This window comes from Odocoileus virginianus, chromosome 34 (genome assembly GCF_023699985.2).
Source record: "Odocoileus virginianus isolate 20LAN1187 ecotype Illinois chromosome 34, Ovbor_1.2, whole genome shotgun sequence".
NCBI classification, from domain to species: Eukaryota; Metazoa; Chordata; class Mammalia; order Artiodactyla; family Cervidae; genus Odocoileus; species Odocoileus virginianus.
This window is the reverse complement of record NC_069707.1, coordinates 6,353,315-6,375,507: the sequence shown is the minus strand read 5'-3', so window position 1 is coordinate 6,375,507 and position 22,193 is coordinate 6,353,315. Positions and strand designations below refer to the sequence as shown.

At 42.0% G+C, this 22,193-nt stretch overlaps 1 protein-coding gene across 1 annotated transcript in view; it reads right to left on the bottom strand.

Moving 5' to 3' along the window:
- The window catches only part of PRKN (parkin RBR E3 ubiquitin protein ligase), a 1,209,190-nt gene that overhangs the window by 425,605 nt on the left and 761,392 nt on the right, over positions 1 to 22,193 (bottom strand). Inside the window, exon 8 of the mRNA XM_070461506.1 lies at positions 1,905 to 2,041. Coding sequence (XP_070317607.1) covers positions 1,905 to 2,041 — 137 coding nt within the window. The remainder of the gene's footprint in view (positions 1 to 1,904; positions 2,042 to 22,193) is intronic.

Below are 22,193 nucleotides of genomic sequence, written 5' to 3'. Positions count from 1 at the left end.
TTAAGATCAGTGACTTCAAGTAAAAATTTCATAACCCTGGGTATAAAGTGGAAATGCCAGCATAAATACAATTTTCACCTTTTAAAAAATGCATGTTTCCCAGCTCTTTCAGCTAGGCCTAGAAAGAGTGACCAAGCTAGTAACAGTGAGTGCACCAAGCACTGGGACTGTGATTTCTAAATGCCATTTCCTATTTTTAAAGGAACCAGATCCCCTACCCAACTCCATATATAGGAATTAACTTAAAAGGAATCAACGACCTAAATATAAGAGCTAACCTATTAGAAAAAGCATAGGGGTAAATCTTCATGAAATGGGATTTGGCACTACATTCTTAAATTTGACATCAATGGCACGAGCAACAAAAGAAAATATAAATTGGACCGCATCAAAATGTAAGACTTTTTTGTATCGAAGGGCATTGTAAAGAAAGTGAAAAGACAGAGAGGGAGAAATGCCTGCAAATCATATAATGGTGAAGCTCTATCTAGTATCCCAATAAATAAAGAGCTCTTACAACTTAACAACTAAAAGACAAACAACCCAATTAAAAACAGGCAAAGGATTTGAACAGACATTTCTCCAAAGAAGATATACAAATGGCAAATGAGTATATGAGAAGACATTCAACATCATTGGTTATTAAGGAGACGCAAATCAAAACCATGAGATACCACTTTATACTTAATAAGATGGCTACTTAAAAAATAGAAAAATATTAATAGCAAGCATTGGTGAGAATGTAGAGAAATAAAAACCCTTATAAGTTGGTAGTGGAAATGTAAAATGATGAAGCAGCTATGGAAGATAATTTGTTGGTTCCTTAAGAGGTAGAATTACTGTATGATCTCAAAACTGCACTCCAAGAGAAATGAAAACATACATCTAAACAGAAACAAGTGTTCAAATGTCTATAACAGCATCATTCATATCAGCCAAAGACAGAAACAATGCACATCAATGGATGAATGGATCAATAAGTTGTAGTATATCCATATAATGAAATATTATTCAGCCACAAAAATAACAAAAGTACTGATACATATCACAACTTGGATGAATATCAAAAACATGTCAAGTGAAAAAAAGGCAGACACAAAAGGTCACATATTTTGTGATTCCTTTTATATGAAATATTTAGAATGGGCAAGTCCATAGAGACAAAACAAAAACACCCAAAAAAACAGATTAGTGTTTGCCAAATGATGGGGGTAAGAGAGAATGGGAAGTGACTACTTAATGGATATAGAATATTATTATGGAGTGATGAAAAAGTTTTGAAACTAGAAAGAGGTGGTGGTCACTGCATAATAATATTAAAGCAAAAAATGCCACTGAATTGTACACTTTAAAATGGTTAATTGTATGTTATGTGAATTTCACCTCATTAAAAAAATACATGTAATGGTAATGATATAGTGCAAGTAAAGGATGTTTTGCAATGTTGGAAGATATAAAACATTTAAACAGATATTTCAGCTTTGTATCGTTCTTTCTTTTTAAACACATGTTCTTTCATATAATATTTATGTAGTTGTTTAAAATTTTTAGCAATAGAGGTGCATGATAAAAAATTGCTCTAAATACAGGTTAATAAATCTCTACTTTTCAGGGTGAATTGATAGACATACTTCGTATACATTGGCTGAATAATATTTTAAAATTTATTTTCAATGCCTTTATGTAGATTATACATTTTCTAGTTCAACACAGGTCCTTCAAATCCTAGGGTTTTATATTGTGATTCAAACATTAATTTTCTTGCCCAACAATGATCAAATAGATTCTGGATTTTCAATTCCTCATTAGGGAATTGGGCATATCTAAGATAGTTTTATATCAATAATTGCCCTTTTTCTGCTCTTGATCAGAACTAGAAATGGAGGAAACAGTGCTAGACTTACCCACACACGGCAGAGAGTAGCCAAGCTGAGGGTCGTGGACAAACTGCCGGTCATTGAGTCTGGTCACACAGTACAGGTGGAAACAGTCTAAGCAGATCACGTGGCGGTGGGTGCACTGGAAAACCAGGACGGGGCTCCTGCGGAGGCAAAGACATTTCCTCTAGTCCTGCTGAGGCTGGAGACGCGACGTGCGGTCCAGGACACTTCCTGTGACCTTGTAGGGTTGCTTAGGGTACGCTCCACGTAGAGAACTGCACTGCTAAGTGCTGGGTTCGTACATACCAAGGCTACCTCTGCAAAACTGGAAACACCTTGTGAGCCATGAAGAACATTGATTTTCTTAACTTTCATTTTTCATATTTTTGTATTTTTCATATTAACTTTATTTTTCATATGGACCAATCAGCTACTTAAACCCAAGTTCAGATACAAGCTCTTTCTAGAAGCCTTTGACTTATAATTCCCAATTAACCTACTCATCATGCCATCCACTTACAAATATTTCACTATTTTATCATGATATTGTTATATTTCTCTTCACTTGTAAGACTATGATCCCTGTGAAACTAGACACTGAGTCTACTTGATACTAATATTCTCATAGCACCAGGCACTGTAAGATTTTAAATGAATGGTCCTTGAATTCAGTTATAATATTAAATAGTATATAAACCTGAATTTCCCCCAAGTCAAAAGAAAAATTAGCAAAGCATGTTAAACAGTCATTCATATCTCATTGGCAAATAGAAAAGTAGAGTTTAGAAATAAAAGATTATCTAACAGAGGTTCATCTATGACAGGATTTTGTCTATTATGCTTCCCCATCTACTCAAATATTCAATTTCTAAAATTAAAGTTAGGGGAGTACTAATAAATCAATATATATAAGTCCTAAAAAGTTTGGTTCTCCTTAAAACACTGTAGGAAAAATCTGTCAAGTAACCACTTTTTTTTTTTTTTGCTTGTAAATGAACTGCATGAGTTTATGACAAAAAGGAAACAAAAATAAAATATTAATTTGAAATCAGCCCCAAGGCAATTTTAATAGTAAGAAAGTCATTAGATTTTATCTTGATAAGCCTATTTTCTGTGCGATGATAACAAACTACAAAATATTTTTTTATTTCATACCCGGTTCTTAACAGAAAAGCTCTTCCCCTAAAAATAACAGAAGATAACTTCATAATAATTAACAAGATTAAAAAAATTTTGTTTTCCTACTTATTTCAAAACAATACATAATACACAAAAAAATGGAAAGGAAGCCTTCCTACTTTAATGTCTTGGGCCAATAAGTTGATGGTCAATCCATCTGAGTAGGAGTGTCCCTGAGGTTTTGATGTGCTTCCGTTTCCTGGCTCTGAACCTTTTGCCAGCCCCTCAAGGGCATTTCCATTCCCGGGGCCTTTTCAATCGGGTGTTGACTGTGTGCTGAATTTTCAGCCTCCCCCTTCTAACAGCCTCCCCACTGAAGACGATGAAATGCAACGCTTGCCTGTTTCTAAGAGCAGAGTCAGGCATGCACACACACCTTACTCCCTCTAGATGACCCTTCGGACCTGCCATATTTACGTCCTTCTTTCAGGACTATGTTCTGTGAAAAAGGTTCTTCATTCTGATTTTACCAACATGGTTGACTCAGCCTTTATAGGCCCCTCATCTGCTATCAATACAGAGAAACACTGGAGAAGCTATGAGAGCATTTATAAAAATGTGCCTATATATAACAAGGTTAAAAAGAAAGCTTGGCAATTACCCTGTAGAAAAAATATAAAAAGAAAACTTATATAAAATCCAAAGCAGTCAGAATGGATTGTAGACTCTGCCAGGGTCCCAGGGAGATGTTAAGATGCGTGGCATGTAGCCACTCGTCTGGCAAATGTATTCTTTCCATCCCTATTAATAGAAGGAAGAATAGAGAGTTCTCTTTCATGTGTGGACAACAGCACACATTTATAGTTTTGCCTTTCAGTTAAAATATGTTTCAGTTAAAATAAGTCCAAAAGAACTTACACCACTTAGTCAACTCATAGAACATCAATTTCTCTGCTTTAGAGATCTCATCAAGAAAATTAGAGATACCAAGGGAGCATTTAATGAAAAGATGAGCACAACAAAGGACAGAAATGGTAAGGACCTAAGAGAAGCAAGAGAGATAAGAGGAGGTGGCAGGAATACACAGAAGAAGGGTACAAAAAAGGTCTTAATGACCCAGATAATCACGATGGTGTGGTCACTCACTTAGAGCCAGCCACCCTGGAGTGTGAAGTCAAGTGGGTCTTAGGAAGCATCACTACAAACAAAGCTAGTGGAAGTGATGGAATTCCAGCTGAGTTATTCCAAATCCTAAAAGATGATGCTGTGAAAGTGCTGCCTTCAACACGTTACCAAAGTTGGAAAACTCAGCAGTGGCCACAGGACTGGAAAAGTTAAGTTTTCGTTCCAATCCCAAAGAAGGGCAATGCCAAAGAAAGTTCAAACTACCACACAACTGCACTTATTTCACATGCTACCAAGGTAATGCTCAAAATCCTTCAAGCTAGCCTTAACAGTACATGAACTGAGAACTACCAGATGTACAAGCCGGATTTCAAAAAAGCAGAGGAACCAAAGATCAAATTGCCAACATCCATTGTCTAGTCAAGGCTATTGTTTTTCCAGTGGTCATGTATGGATGTGAGAGTTGGAATGTGAAGAAAGCTGAGTGCTGAAGAATTGATGCTTTCGAACTGTGGTGTTGCAGAAGACTCTTAAGAGTCCTTTGGACTGCAAGGAGATCCAACCAGTCCATCCTAAAGGAAATCAGTCCTGAATATTCATTGGAAGGACTGATGCTGAAGCTGAAACTCCAATACTTTGGTCACCTCATGAGAAGAGCTGACTCATTGGAAAAGACCCTGATGCTGGGAGGGATTGGGGGCAGGAGGAGAAGGGGACGACAGAGGATGAGATGGCTGGATGGCATTGCTGACTCGAAGGACATGAGTTTGGGTAAACTCCGGGAGTTTGTGATGGACAGGGAGGCCTGGCGTGCTGTGATTCATGGAGTTGCAAAGAGTCGGACACGATTGAGCGACTGAACTGAACTGAATTGTAATATACAATAAACAAGAGAATTCCAGAAAAACATCTATTTCTGCTTCATTGACTACGCAAAAGCCTTTGATTGTGTGGATCACAACAACCTGTGGAAAATTCTTAAAGTAATGGGAATACCAGACGACCTTACCTGCCTCCTGTGAAACCTGTATGCAGGTCAAGAAGCAACAGTTAGAACTGGACATGGAACAGTGGACTGGTTCCAAATTGGCAAAGGAGTACGTCAAGGCTGTATATTGTCACCCTGCTTACCTTTTACGCAGAGTGTGTGCTAAGCGACTTCACTTGTGTCTGACTCTGTGACCCCATGGACTATAGCCCCCCAGGCTCTTCTCTTCATGGATATCCCCAGGAAAGAATACTGGAGTGGGTTGCCGTGCCCTGGACCAGGGGATCTTCCCAACCCGGCAATTGAACCTGAGTCTCTTACATCTCCTGCATTGGCAGGTGAGCTCCTTACCACTAGCGCCACCTGGGAAGCCCCTATGTGGAGCACATCATGCAAAATGCTGGGCCGGATGATCAAAAGCTGCCATCAAGATTGCTGGGAGAAATATCAACCACCTCAGATATGCAGATGACACCACGCTGATGGCAGAAAGTGAAGAGGACCTAAAGAGCCCCTTGATGAAGGTGAAAGAGGAGAGTGAAAAAAGTTAGCACTTTTTAGCAGCTGAGAAATGTCTTTGGAGGTCATTTTAATAAATCTGACATGAGTGACTAAGGAATTGGACCGTGTTGTGCTGGTGGTTCTAGGAGTGGAAATGAAAAGATGGATATGAGTGACGTTTCTGAGGGGAACCTGCCAGGACCTGTATTCTTGTGGGTCTTTTTCTTCCTTCTGACATTCCTCTGTGCCCTTTGCTCTGACTGCACATAAATGTTAATTGACCAATCCAGAAAATGATTTTACCCCAGTGAGCCAGGTTATAGAGCAGTTAATCAAAAGCTACATAAAGTTCCCAATCATATATAAAAAAATCATATACAAATCTGCACTTGACATTACTTCAGAGTTATTTGTAAGCAATGATTCCCCTGCTTTTATTAAAGGAGTGATCCAAAGACTCTTTATTCAAAAAGGAGAACTATTAGGACGTCTGTGTGTGTGTGTGTGTGTGTGTGTGTGACAGTCACTCAGTCATGTCTGAGTCTTAGTGATGCATGGACCGTAGCCCGCCAGGCTCCTCTGTCCGTGGGATTCTCCAGGCAAGAACACTGGAGTGGGTTGCTGTTTCCTTCTCCAGACATCTCTTATATGTGGAATCTAAAAGAAATTATACGAAATGAATTTACTTGCAAAAGAGAAAGTGACTCACAGACTTAGAAAATGAACTTATGGTTGCCAGGAGGAGGGGACAGTCAGGGATGCTGGGAAGGTCGTGTAAACATTGCTTCATTTAAAATGGATAACCACCAAAAACAGATTGTATAGCACATGGAACTCTTCTCGGCATTATGTGCCAGCCCGGATGGAAAGGGAGAGAACGGATGCATGTAAATGTATGGCTGAGTTCTGTATCTATTTACCTGTAACTACCACAACATCGTTAATTGGCTGTACCCCAAAAATGGGGTTAATTTGGCTGTACCAAAAATGTTTTTGGTGTTTTTTAAAAAATAAAAGTATTAAGCATAATTGAGAGAGTCCTAGTAAAACTGACAGTGAGGCATTCACATACAGGACACAAAGTTGAAAACTGTTCCACAGTAATCCAAACATTTAAACTCTTGTAAAATTAGTTCTCTAGTACCTACAAAACGGTACCAATTTTATTTTCATATTTTTCTGATAAAATGCACAGTTTTCTACCTCATCCATTTTCTCTCTTTTCACACACACACTTGATCTCCTTTATGTTCCCTCTCTCTGCCAAAATCTCTTCATCTGTCTGATGATGTTTTTCTCACAGATACATTTTCATTTATACCCACTGACAGAGAGGCTGTGGTTCCAACTTCTCAACTGAACATGACATATACTGAATGCAATGTGCCAAAAATTTCAAGATATGTAAAGCTAAGGAAGCTAACCACCATTCTAAAGAAAACAAAAATCTAACAGAGCAGGTAGGGAAGGGACACACATAAGCGTAACACAGGGCAGAATATTTGAAGCTATGTTAAAGGTGTAGGAAATGGTAAGCAGACTCTAAGATGCTTCCCCAAAATCCCTACCCCCTGGTCTTCATGCTTTCATGTACTTTTCCCCCACATTATATGAAGTGACCTGCTTGAACAGCAGGGAAAAGGCAGATATCCCAACATGGGACTTCCAGGACTAGACCGGAAGAGACACCACACTGCCTATGCTCCCTTCCGGGTCACGGGATCCGAGGAAAGTGAACGGCCATGATGTGAGGAGCCTAGAGCAGTCTGTGGAGGCGTCCACAGGGCCAGGAACCAAGGCCTTTTGTCAACAGCTAGCACTGACTCGGCAGCCACCTGGGCTAAACATCTCTGAGGTACATCCTCCAGCCCAAGACGACAGACCTGGCTGAATCTTGACTATAACTTCATGAGACACCATGAGTCACGAGCAATCATCCAGCTAAGCTGCTCCCAAGTTCATGGCCCACAGAAATGGCGGGGTAACACTGATGGTTGTCTTACGATGCCAAGCTTTGGGATATGTTTTTTATGCAGCGATATACGACTAGTACAGGCGCAGAGGAGGAAGAGATCATGTTAAGACAACAGTTAGGGAAAGAATTCGTGAACGGAGTGGCGTTTAAAGGAGGATGAAGATTGCAGCACATGGAGCTAGAGAAAACCGTCCAGGTCTAGACAAGAGATGGCGAGTACAGAGCGTGGAAGGTGGCCGCTGAGTTACGCAGGACAGCTGGTTTCTTCCCTCGCCCCAGCAAAAAGCAAAATTAAGAGAAAGATTATATTCAACAATAGCAGAACTTGAAATATAACAAAAAACCATGAATATTAGAATTAAAATGTTAAGTATAAAATCATTGAGGAGTTTAAAAGGTGCAATTTCCTCACTGGAAGGAGAATATTAGCTCTTAAATTTAGCTAACACTTGAACCTTGAGAATGCACACATTGTTTTTCCACTGTTTAGTTTGTGCTGCAGTAACATAGCTGTTATGCTCCAGTTAGCAATCTCACTAAGCTCTCTTCAGACTCCTTGTACATGAACAATGATGACTCCTGGGAATTTAATAAAGCATTTGATTAGATAAAAAATAATTAGAGGGAGAGAGCTACACCATTAAATAACTCAAGTTTATCTTCTTAAGAACTGTCACTTTAAATCCCTTTTAGTTAGAGATTGCTTATAAACAATAAATTAATGACCAAAATTTCTGAAACCAAATGCATTTTCATCTATATTTAGCCACATTACCTACTAATTGCCCAAGTGCACGACCGACAAAGAAGTACCCAAGTCGCGCCTCCCTGCAGACACGCTGGAGATAACATTTCAGCCCACATATGTCGCACAAGTTCATTACTCGGGTTAGCCAAGTGAGCAGTCCTCGTCGCTGGAGAGGCCCCTGATCCGAGGTACTAATTGATAGATCCAACTTTTAGAAATTAAAATGAGCTTCAACAGTTGAATGACCTTCAAGATTCCTCCCAGCAACCAAGTCAAAATCCTGAAGTAAGTTCACTTGCCCATTAGTCAGCTTGGAATCAGAATCCTATTAAGGCCCTGGCAGATCCCAGACAAGCTCATTAACTGCTTCTTCCAATTCCTTCTTGCCTCCTCTGCTCATGTCCTCCTGAGTTTATCTGGTTCACTTTGCTGCACAGGCAGACACATAAACACACACACGAGTTGACTCTGGCTCTGTAAGCTCACTTGTAGAGACCCTGTGTTTCACTGTCTAGACCATACCTAAGATAAATGTTTACATTTTTGAGTCACTTTTATTCATCCATCCTGCCAGACACTGCCCTCCCGATGTGAAGAAGGCATGGTCCCTTTCTTCAGGGTCCCGTGGGGTTGAGGACAACAAACTAATTGCTTCAGTGTAGCTAAGTGCTACCATAGGGATGACTTTAGAGACCACCTAACTTGTCTCTGGGTTTCCCTGGTGGCCCAGCGGTAAAGAATGCAGGAGACACAAGTTTCATCCCTGGGTCGGGAATATCCCTTGGAGAAGGAAATGGCAACCCACTCCTGTATTCTTGCCTGAGAGATCCCATGGACAGAGGAGCCTGGCAGGCTATAGTCCATGGGGTCACAAAGAGTCAGACAGGGCTGTGGAAGGGCTTGCAAGATGGCTCAAGCCTCAGAGCATTCAGCCCCTGTAGAGAGATGACAGTGAGCAAACTAAATGGCTTCCCTTGTTGACAAAAACTTTAGATAAAATATTATACAAAATATATTACAGCAAAATTATTCCAAAGTAGCTTTCATCATGGCAGTTCTTGGTCAAATTATGAATTAATTATCCAAGGCCAATGTATTAAGACCCCAGGTTTTCCTTCTGGCTTCCAGAGCCCTCTTTAGCTTAGATTTACTCTGCAGTATGTATCTCCCATATTGTCATTTATAAATCTGTTTCTCTCAGGTCAGTCTCTTTGTAGCTTCTGGACCACGCTCTTCTTTAATGCGCTTATCTCTATGTGTAAGATTCTTCAATTTGTCTTCACTTTCCAAAAAAAAAACAAAAACCTCTCAGGGTTCAGCTCCAATCCATTCTTTCAGAAAACTTTTATCAGTAAGACTCTGGTTAACATGGATTCACTTCCTAAATTTCCTATAAGCCTTCTGTTTATAAAGTCCCATTCTGTATTAAACTCAGTATTTCACAGCCTATTACTCGTATCGTCCTCTATCACCTTTACGAGCCAATGTCAGTTTCCCCGACTCAAATTCAACACAGAGTTTTGAAGCTACTGTGTGCTGGTTCTTTTGAGCAAGGAGGGGATGGGAACATAGAGTTCTTGGCCTCAAGGAATCCTGTTTGGTGGTGAGATAATAAGTCTGGGACACTTTTTGGACGGTGAATGAGAGACAGCTTACTCCAGTGTGGGTTAGGCAGAGAAAGTTTCCTTAAAAAAGGAAAATATAAACTAAGACCTAAAAAGCAAGAATGAGTTAGTCTAACCAAGAAACTACAGGGAAGTGAGGACACATGTAAAAAAACACTTTAAATAGAATAAAATTAGTTCGGGTTAGGAACCTATGTCTTGTAATTTCTTATCAACAGCTCAGCCCCCGTCAAAGTTCTAAATTCCTCCAAATATTGAAAATGAAACTAAGAAGTAAAGCTACTGCTTCTACAAGTCACATAATATAAGTCTCTGCCTTAGGTTTATCTGACACCTCCAGTGTAGTTGAGTTAGGTTGTTTTGAACCATTAATAACAAGCAAGCTAGGCAAAATAGAATATAAAGCATGCTTATAAGAATTCATGGACTGTTAATTTCCTCCAGATGGTGTCAATCTTTGAGAACATTATTTGACTTTGGTATAGCTTATATATTGTATTTCTAAAAGTAACTACTATGGACAGGTTGGACCCAAATATAAACCATTAACTTCTAGAAGTTTTAGATTGTAAACATTTCAATAAAATGACATATAATTTTAAAATAAACCCTTTTCTCTCTTAAAAAGTAAGCTAAAATTTTAAAAGCAAAGAGGTCACCCCTCTTTTATAGCAACTCATTAAAGTGATTTATCAGCAACACCCCAACTTTTCTTGCTCTGGTATTTATACTACTAAATGAATGCTGAAAAGTAACTATAAATGGCAGGAAAATTATAATAAAATAACTACTGCATGTAACAAAATGAAATAAAAAAAAACTCCAAATGATATTGCCCTATAGAGGAAAATGCATCTTATGAAAAATTATATTTCTTTCTCATCCCCCAACAAGTACAATTAATTTCAACACTCAAAATTATATTTACAAAAGTCCAAGAATGCTCAAAATTATATTCATGAGTTAAGTGCTTCTCAGTTATAATCTCAGAGCATACTGTATTCAGACTGTCAGTGTATATTGCTAAAGAGAGCTAACACCAGATTTAACATAAACTACTTCCTGGGTCACATCGTCTGCATAGAGCTATTGTGTGGCACCACTCAGAAGACCCCATCTGTAACATACACCAAATCATGTACATATCCTGTCTTCGTTTTCTCTTTTGTGAAAAACAGCTAGGAGCAGCTAGAAGCTGCAATAGCATTCTGCTAAAATGGGAAAGATAAGAAGACAGATCTTGTTTAGATAAGAACCCCACTGTGAAATAAATTGTTCTAGTGTATCCCCAAATCTCATGATAGGAAATATTAATGCACAAAGAATCAGCCCAGTGGCTCCAAATATTAGGAGGTATTTAACATAAGAAATTATTACTGACACAGTGATTTTAAAAAGACACATTTATTTGCTACGAACTCACAAAAACCTTGCAGGGAGGATCTCTCAATGGTCCTTCATTCATCCCTAAGATGAGTGGATGAATGAATGCTAGTAGAATGCTGTCTTTCATTCCTTTTAGAAGCATTAAACCCAGGTCCTCTGAAGTAGGGTAGCTTGAAATGAAGAACCCACATTTAAATAGATTGTAGACAGCTTAAAACAGTTCTACCATGAAAATATCACAAAATGAGTAGGTATTATGAAATTTCTGCAGTATCATTGAATGAATTCAGTATGAAAATATTAACAGTTTAAGGACTTATTGCACATGGTAACATTATTTTCCTAATTGAGTTTTTTGTTTTACATATAGCTAGGGCTTCCCAGGTGGTGCTAGTGGTAAAAACCCACCTGCCAATGTAGGAAACATAAGAGATGTGGGTTCGATCCCTGGGTTGGGAAGATCCCCTGGAGAAGGAAATGGCAACCCACTCCAGTATTCTTGCCTGGAGAATCCCATGGGCAGAGAAGCCTGGGGAGCTACAGTCCATAGGGTTGCCAAGAGTTGGACACAATTGGAGTGACTTAGCACGCATGCACGCAGACATAGAAAGCAGTGTATAACATGATAAAATGTTTCCCTAAAAATAATAAAATTCAACTATATAGAGCCATACACATCCAACTGAATTCACGTTGAAAACCTAGAAAAGGAACCCTGCGAGGCTCATCTCAGGAAGTCAGAGGTCGGGGAGGTCGGGGAGAACCCTGGGAGGTGGTGGGAACGGCTGTGCCACCAGCCAGTCTGGGAACCTGGTTTTGTAAACAGGGATCTGTGAAGCGACAGGTTAGCGCTGGCAATCCCTGAAGACCTGAGACATTAGAACCCTCAGTCTGTATGATCACAACATTTCTTCCTTCCCATAACCCTGGGGAATTTAAAGCTTACTTGAAACTATGTATTCAAGAGATTCATAATTTCAGCTTTGCACCTCTTGAATGAACACACGAGTACATGTGCTCCTTACAGGAGTAAGAATCTGGGGATTTCTGGAGATTTCACTTCCAGGAAGATACATCCAGAGAAAGGCCCTGAGCCAGAATATTGAAGGAAAATCAGAAAAGGTATTTGTTTGTTCGTTTGTTTTTTTAAACCCACAAAATATCTTATATAACTCTCTCTGACTTTTTGGGACCCCATGGACTGTACTCTACCAGGCTCCTCTGTCCATGGAATTCTCCAGACAAGAATACTGGAGTGGGTTGCCATTCCAATCCTGTCTCCAGGGGATCTTCCCAACCCGAGTCTCCTGCATTGCACACAGATTCTTTACTGTCCAAGCCACCGGGGAAGCCCTATATATCTCTCAATAAATAACAATTTAATTGTAAAGTACCTTTTCGCTTGTTTTTCTAGTAAGGTCTGCTAGAGGTTGGAGTCAACAGGAAAAGACAGAGGGGCAGGTGCCCCTGGCCGTGCTCCCTGCTCCCACACTGCTGGAGCCACTCACAGCCCGTACCCCAGAGAAGCCAGCTATTTACCTTCTCTCCAGACTCTGATCTAGAGAGGTCAGCAAATTCCAGCTGGGCTGAATGTGGCCCCCCATCTGCTTTTGTAAATAAAATTTTATTGGAACACAGCCGTTTTTACATTTTGCCCATGGCTGCTTTTGCTCTATAAAGACAGAGGTGGGTAGTTGTGACAGAGACTGTACAGACCACAAAGCCTAAACTACTGTCCAGCCTTTTACAGAAAAGGGTTCCTGCTTGAACATTTGCCTCCATTAATCCAAGGGCCATCTTTTGGTCTCTCCAGAGCTGGCCTGATTCCCCAGCTGTTTGACCGGATGACAGAATGACTATGAATGAGTAGGGATACTCGGGGAAGGCAAACGGGAAAAAAACAGAGGTCAACAACGTTGCAGGATCAAGCGGTGTATAGTAGGTAGCCTGTTTCAAGCTAAGCCGTGGATACTATTTTTCAAGGCTGCAAATGGCAACCTCCTTCATCTGGGCCACTTCTTTGGATGAAGCTGATCTGGCCTCATCCAGGGTGTCCAATGCCTGCAACACCCACTTGATAGAAAGGGAAAGGGACTTTGCTTAGCTAATGGAAACCAATGGCAAGAATATAGGCCAGAACCATGTGATGGTGGCTGGTGGCTGACTGGTCAGGGAAGGCCTGGGGAGAGGATTTTACACTGATTCCTAAATGGCCTGCCATGCACAGATCTGATGCAAGAGGCTCTGGGGAAGGAGTGGCTGGAGAAACGTCCCTTTAGGCAGGAGCATCTGGGTGTGTCTGAAGAATTAAGGGGATGGCCAGTGTGGTGGGGGGCACAGCAAGCAAGCGGAGAGTGGGGTGAGACGAGGTTAGAGGAGGTGGGAACGGTTGTGGGAAGCCTTTGGCTAAACAGCCAGGTTTCGACTCTCAGACAACACAAAGTTCTCAGCAGGGGTGTAACGCGATGCCATTTATGTTTAAGAAAATGCCTCTAACTTTGTGGAATGAATGACCTAGGGTGTGGCAAGAAAGGGAGAGGTCTCATGGACACTGTGACATCCTCCTGGGAGACAAGATGGTTTGGACTAAGTGATGAGGCCAGAGAGATGTGGACGGATGGAGGCCACATTTGGGATGACATAGCGTTGGCATGTCTCCAACTGAGCTCTTTTCCGTTTTTACTAACATTTGTGGATTTCTCCACTTTTAGGAAACCTCAAGAACATGTCCCCAAATCCTAGAGACCACTGTTACAAAATTAACACCTTTCTAATTACTTTATATGAAGATGGAGATTTTCTACTGGTTTCTAAACAAATGTAATGCAAAATCTTCACTTAGAGCCTAAATTAAATGATGGTGAGCCTGACAATAAAATAGCATATTAATGAAATCTAAAAACTATAATTCTATTACTCACTGCTCTCCTGTAATGTGCCAGGCGCTGGGCATAGTGTGGAGCACAGATCAAGGGATCAGAGACGGTCTGATGAGCTACCATGGACCAGGTCAGGGCCGCCCAAGTCAGTGAGTCTGTGGGCATCAGTATCTCCAAACAGGGTGCTGATTTTGGTGATACCAGAGTTAGATTATGGGAAGTAAAGCTGCACAGACTCAGAGGTTAATGATCACGAGGCAGAAAGGAGACTAAGGCTATGTCGAGCTTCTCCTCTTAAACATTTATTGGATGCCTCTACTGTGCCAAACTCCCTGCTAAGTGCTTTTTCTACATTATTTATTTAATCCACTGAACTAGACAAGTCTCAGGTGGGCAGGGCCCACGTCTGTGTTTTCTGCAGTCTCCCCGCCCAACACTTGTCCGTAGGAGGAGTTCAAAAATATGTGTTGAGTGAATGGATGGATGGCTCCCTCATCCCTCCCATGACAACAGCAGCAGTGAAATACCCCAGTGCGGGGAGGAGCAGGTGAGAACACAGGCTTAGGGGGCGCGCGAGTGACAAAGCAGGCCCCAGAGCCGACTGTCCTCAGCCTCCTCAGTGCCTCATGACGCGGCCTGAGTCCAGGCGGGGACATCGGTGACATTCGCTGTTGGAGGACAACGGCTGGAAGAGGAGTGGGACTGGAAGTATGGACGAAGACTTCTTTCGGTTCTGCACTTGCTGAGTGCGGGATGTCTCTGGTCTATCACCGAGCATGTGCAGAAGTCAGATCAGCACGTGGTTCTTAAACTCAGGGAAAAGATCACAGCTGGAGATCGCTCTGGAGACCCGTCAGCCAGAGACGAAGAGTCCAGCCTGGGAGTCGGTGAGATCGCCGGTGAGTGGTGTATAAAATGAGGAGGGGGAGAGGAGGTGGTCGGAAGAGAGCCCTGGGGAACACTGACCTTACATGGTAACTGGCTTGATAAAGGGGCTCCTGCTTATTGAGCTATAGATGTGAAACCTGCTCACTTTTTCCCAATAACTGACATGACTGGGTTCTGTAAAGCACACCCGCTGGGCAGTGGTGCCCCAGCAACATCCCAGATTCCATGGCTCCTGGTGGCTTTTAGTTATTCCAGTAATCTAACACTGCTCACGGAGCCCCAGGCAGTCCAAGCTGAATTCCCATCTCACTCTGCACTCGAAGTTCTCTCCTCTCTATGGTGAGACCAGACTTGTGTGCCAGTGAACTTTTGTAGCTCTTCATTACTCAACCCTAACTGACCAGTGACTTTCTGGGCACTTTAATTGATATTATTGCTTCTTTATTTATTGATTAATGAATTGGAGAAGACTCTTGAGAGTCCCTTGGACTGCAAGGAGATCAAACCAGTCCATCCTAAAGGAAATCAGTCCTGAATATTCACTAGAAGGACTGAGGCTGAAGCTCCAATATTTAGGCCATCTGATGTGAAGAACTGACTCATTGGAAAAGACCCTGATCCTGGGAAAGATTGAAGGCAGGAGAAGGGGACGACAGAGGATGAGGTGGTTGGATGGCATCACTGACACATGAGTTTGAACAAGCTCCAGGAGTTGGTGATGAACAGGGAGGCCTGGTGTGCTGCAGTCCATGGAGTCACAAAGAGTCAGACATGACTGAGCGGCTACACTGAACTGATATTGTTCATTGTTGGCCTCTTATCACTAGAATGTAAAGCCATCAGTACAAGGATCATGTTTGCCCATTATTGTGTCTCAATGCCTGCCACACCGACAATGGTTAACACACTGGTGTGCAATAAAGGAAGTGGAGGTCAAGTCACGTCCCCAAACATTAACCCAACCTGGGTAAGAGGGCCCTGCTCCCTTCTGTTTCACTAGAAGGAAGGAAAGAGGAGAGCGTGTAGCCCAGGCGCAGAGCTCAGGTGTGTCCCTGAGACCCCCTGCCCACCTCCCTCCCTTCCATCAGTGAAGTTAGACCCACAAGGAGGAGGCGGCAATTGGTTGGAGGGACTGAAGCAACCCGTGGTGTGTTGGAGAGGTTGGGGCATGAGGTTAACAGTTTATGGAAAATAACCCGAGGCTCTATTTCTACAAAAAATTCTGAAAGTGTGCACTCTTGGATCTAAGACACTGCCCCAGTACCACACAGGGTTTTAGAGTTTTGCAATAACAACAATAAAACATAGTATAAAGTTTCAAAGGTTTTCCATGATCTGAAAGACAATTTTTAGATTCTGTTTCTCCAAACAATTGCTGTCTCTTAGCTCTGCTATAGCTAAAGGACCAAACCCATTACTCAACCTGCAAAGCCTGATGTTTTCCATGTGTCAACAGGTCGTCATGACTTTCTATTTTCACAGATAAGAATGTGAGACTATTAACTGAGGTTAAATAACTCATCACAGGTGATGGTGGCCTGGCATAAATCAGACTGCGAGTTTCAACTCACACGTTGTGAGAATCTAGGTCGTCATGCTGCCCACTTAACCACACTTCCACTTCCCGCCACCACAAAAGAATGTAAGTGGAGGAAGCTTCCCAGTGGGGGGCATCCGCACACAGGCAGGGATTTTCTGCCTGGGCTACTGCAGAAATGCACACGTCTCAGTACACAGCTGGTATGTCCAAATCATCTTCCCCAACTCAGGTAGACCCTCCCTCCTGGCAACTTTCTTCTCAACATGTGCCCCATGTTCAACACTCTATGATGAGAGAAATGCCTTTTCCAGTGTCCAGACTCATAGACCTTGCACCTTGATCAGATCCAGGAGCACGCTTCTGAACAACTTTTGGGGACCTTCCTGAGCATATACACATGCACACATATGTGTACACATGTGTATATGTATGTGTGCACACACGCACACACCCAGAGCTTCCTGTTCGTGCTCTCATCATTTGGGTGATCCCCAGGCAGCCATTGCTTACTGAAAGGAAGTCCTAATACCCCACTGCTGACAACACTCACTCTTGGCTTTCCCACCAGGGGACAGACTGTGTGCAGTCTTTTGATCCCAAAAGATCTGTCTCACTTCTTCTTCCCCAAGCCCATGTGTGCATGCTTTCATGCTCAGTCATGTCTGAATCTTTGCAAGCCCACGGACTGTAGCCCACCAGGCTTCTCTGTCCATGGCATTCTCCAGGCAAGAATACTGGAGTGTGTTGCCATTTCCTCCTCCAGGGGATCTTCCCGACCCAAGGATCAAACCTGCACCTCCTGTGTCTCTTTCATTGGCATTGCCACTGAGCCATGGGACCTCCAAGCCTATGCTTGGCAGTAAAACTTACCCGGTTGGCACTCAGTTTTATGAAAACCCTTTAATGAGAGACAGCTCATGCAATACGTGATCGTATGCCAAAGGGGAGGTGTATTACTGAGTTGTTATGAAAGAAGACGGGAGGGGGACCAAGGATGCTGTTGACACTCATTCCTCTTCAGGAGGACAAATGGCTCCATACAAAACGAAAGGCAAGATTAACGGCTCAGCTTTTGCTTAAATGTCAAATTAAATTTTGTTGAGCATCCACTAGGCATCTAAATGTGTGGTGGGGGCAGCCCTTATAGTGTAAACATAAAATTGTGAAACCGCTTTGGAAAATGGCTGGGCAGTTTCTTAAAAACGTAAACACATATGCAATTCAAGATCCAGCCGATCCTCTCCTAAAGATCTAACCAGTGGAAGGGAAAGCATATACCCACACAGAAACTTGAACGTGAGTGTTCATAGCAACTTTATTAGTAATAACCTCAAACCAGAAATGACCAAATGTTCCTCAGCTGGTGAGTGATAAACTGTGGTAGGTATATCCATACAAAATACTGCTTGGCCACAAATGAGGAATGAAGTGTGGATAGATGCAGCAGCATGCTTGAATCTCAAAATAATTCTGCTGTGTGAAAGAAGCCAAAAACAGAAACAAAAAAATGTACATACTCTATAATTCCATAAAAAGTTCTAAAACATGGAAACTGATCTACTGCGACAGAGCAGATCGGTGGTTTACTGGGGGTGGGATGGGGGGACAGGGAGGGGTGGGAGGGAGAAAATACAAAAAAAGAAAACATGAGTAGACTTTTGGGGGCAATGGAGATGTTCACGACTCTGATGCTAGCAGTAGTTTCACAGGTGTGTGCATGTGTCATAACTAATCCAACTGCACACTTTCAATACATGTGTTCTATCATATGTCAATTATACCTCAATAAAAACGTAATGAACAGAAAAGAGAATTCAGAATGAAATGGTTTCTTTAACAAAGGACTTTTCATACCTGACTACCTTCTCACAGTCTAGTCAGAGGGAGGCAGCAGCTAGAATGTTCACACAGGGTTGCTTTCTTAATCCCATTGTCGTAACTGAGCAGTCTATAAAAGAAGGGCTACCATGCTTCACTTGAAAGCATGCTCTGCTTCAGATGCCCCAAATGGCAACAGGGTTTTTCACCAAGAGAGCAGAGTTGCGGTAATCCAATATATGTCTTGATTCCTGTCCTCCCAAATTGGGCATGCACGTCAGGCCTCCCTACTACAGGGGGCTGAAGAAATAGGTCTTGCTCTAAGCTTCAGTTATACTGAAGTGCACACACATATACCACATGCATATATGTATACACACTTATGTGCATAGATATAATATTTGTTACTATAATTTCTGCTTTTATTTTCTCAGGGAGAGATACTGGATCATAGGATTTGAGCAATTCCATCTCTGAAACGCGTTTGAAGTGCATTGGAAGAGAATTAATATAGAATCACATAAAAAGTTCTGACACCCCACCACTATCGCTCCTGAAGGAAATGCATAGGAGGAAAAAAATCACTGTGCTTTGTGTATTCACAGACTTCTGCTAAACTCTGGACATCAATCTGGTTTCAATTTTGTTGTTTGTTCAGTCACTAGTGAGTGAAAGTGAAAGTTGCTCAGCCGTGTCTGACTCTTTGCGACCCCATGGACTATACAGTCCATGGAAATCTCCAGACCAGAATACTGGAGTGGGCAGCCTTTCCCTTCTTCAGCGGGTCTTCCCAACCCAGGGATCGAACCCAGATCTCCCGCATCGTAGGCGGATTCTTTACCAGCTGAGCCACAAGGGAAGTCCTTCTTCAGTCACTAACTCACGTCCAACTCTTTGTGGCCCCACGGACTGCAGCACGCCAGGCTACCCTGTCCTTCACTGTCTCCAGAGTTTGCTCAAACTCATGTCCATTAAGTCAGTGATGCCATCCAACCATCTCAGCTTCTCTGCCCTCTTCTCCTTTTCCCTATAATCTTCCTCAGCATCAGGGTCTTTTCCAATGAGTTGGTTCTTTGCATCAGGTGGCCAAAGTACTGGAGCTTCAGCTTCAGAATCCATCTTTCCAGTGAATATTCAGGGTTGATTTCCTTTAGGACTGACTGGTTGGATCTCCTTGCAGTCAAAGGGACTCTTAAGAGGCTCTCTAGCACCACAGTTTGAAAGCATCAATGCTTCGGTGCTCAGTTTTGTTTATAGTTGAACTCTCATATTTGTATGTGACTACTAGAAAAACCATAGCTTTGACTAGACAGACGTCTGTCGGCAAGGTGACGTCTCTGCTTTTTAATACGCTTCAAGTTTAAGAGGCTCTAAACCCTGGTGGCTCTTGAGTCTTTCAGGTAAAGTGAAGCAGCCCCTTCTAGGGGCAGCATAAGTAGGGCTACGCATGCTGCTTAAGTGCAATCTGCAGGGAGTAAGGTTTCTACCTCTGATTGGCTGCCGTCTACGGGGTCGCACAGAGTCGGACGTGACTGACGCGACTTAGCAGCAGTAATGAAAGCAGCTTTTCCCATTTGAAAGAAAATCCTTTATTTGGAGGTTATGCTTTCTACTTATGTTGAAGTGCCTTCCTTATATTAAATGATATTGAGAGCAGATACCCCTGCTGTTGTGTTTTTAAACATCCTTCAGTTCAGTTCACTGAACTCTTGTGTCCAGCTCTTTGCGACCCCATGGGCTGCAGCACGCCAGGCCGCCCTTGTGCTTCTCTATCTCCCAGAGCTTGCTCAAACTCATGTCCATCGAGTCGGTGATGCCATCCAGCCATCTCATCCTCTGTCGTCACATTCTCTTCCCGCCTTCAATCTTTCCCAGCATCAGGGTCTTTTCAAATAAGTAAGTTCTTCACATCAAGTGGCCAAAGTATTGGAGTTTCAGCTTTAGCATCAGTCCTTCCTATGAATATTCAGGACTGATTTCCTTTAGGATAGACTGGTTGGATCTCCTTGCAGTCCAAGGGACTCTCAAGAGTCTTCTCCAACACCACCGTTCAAAAGCATCAATTCTTTGGTGCTCAGCTCAAGTCTCACATCCATACATGACCACTGGAAAAACCATACCTTTGACTAGATGTACCTTTGTCAGCAAAGTAATGTCTCTGCTTTTTAATATGCTGTCTAGGTTGATCATAGCTTTTCTTCCAAGGAGCAAGCATTTTTTAATTTCATGGCTGCAGTCACCATCTACAGTGATTTTGGAGCCCAAGAAAATAAAATCAGCCACTGTTTCCATTGTTTCCCATCTATTTGCCATGAAGTGATGGGACCGGATGCCATGATCTTAGTTTTCTGAATGTTGAGTTTTAAGCCAGCTTTTTCACTCTCCTCTTTCACTTTCATCAAGAGGCTCTTTAATTCTTCTTCACTTTCTGCCATAAGGGCGGTGTCATCTGCGTTTCTGAAGTTATTGATATTTCTCCCAGCAACACTGATTCCAGCTTGTGCTTCATCCAGCCTGGCATTTCGCATGATGTGCTCTGCATATAAGTTAAATAAGCAGAGTGACAATATATAGCCTTGATGTACTCCTTTCCCTGTTTGGAACCAGTCTATTGTTCCATGTCCAGTTCTAACTGTTGCTTCCTGACATGCATACAGATTTCTTAGGAGGCAGGTCAGGTGGTCTGGTATTCCCATCTCTTTTAAGAATTTTCCACAGTTTGTTGTGATCCACACAGTCAAAGTCTTTGGCATAGTCAATAAATCAGAAGTAGATGTTTTTCTGGAACTGTCTTGTTTTTTTTGAGGATCCAATGGATGTTGGCAATTTGATTTCTGGTTTCTCCGCCTTTTCTAAATCCAGCTTCAACATCTGGAAATTCCTGGTTCATGGATTGTTGAAGCCTGGCTTGGAGAATTTTGAGCATTACTTTGCTAGTGTGTGAGATGAGTGCAATTGCGTAGTAGTTTAAGCATTCTTTGGCATTGCCTTTCTTTGGGATTGGAATGAAAACTGACCTTTTCCAGTCCTGTGGCCACTGTTGAGTTTTCCAAATTTGTTGGCATATTGAGTACAGCACTTTCAAACCATCATCTTTTAGGATTTGAAATAGCTCAACTGGAATTCCATCCAGTTGGTGGACTATACAGTCCATGGAATTCTCCAGGCCAGAATACTGGAGTGGGTAGTCTTTCTCTTCTCCAGGAGATCTTCCCAACCCAGGGGTTGAACCCAGATCTCCTGCACTGCAGGCAGATTCTTTACCAGTGGAGCCACCAGTGAACCCCAGGAATACTGGAGTGGGTAGCCTATGCGTTCTCATTATTATCATCTCTCTTTATTTTGTCAGGCAAATATCCTTACCAGACAAAATAAAACTTCGCAAACCTATACTGTTCCCTCCTCCTTTTGCTCTCTCTCTTTCTCTTTTTGAACATTACTTAGTAAAATCCTAAAGTCCTGACTTTATCATTCAGGATAAATGAACAATTTTATTGACATTTTGGGTTTTGTCTACATAAGCTAAGCTGTAAGAAAAACAAAGAATCTTGAACATAATCACATGTGGTCACAAACGAGAATGCTGCTCCTGTGGTGTAAGAAGCCTCATCTTTAATTTCCTCCATGCAGTATCTTCAGAAAGAACTGGGCTCTCCAAGCTCTCAGACAAAGCAAGCAAGGAATCAGGACAATCACTGTTGCGGCATGGAGACCGCAGGAT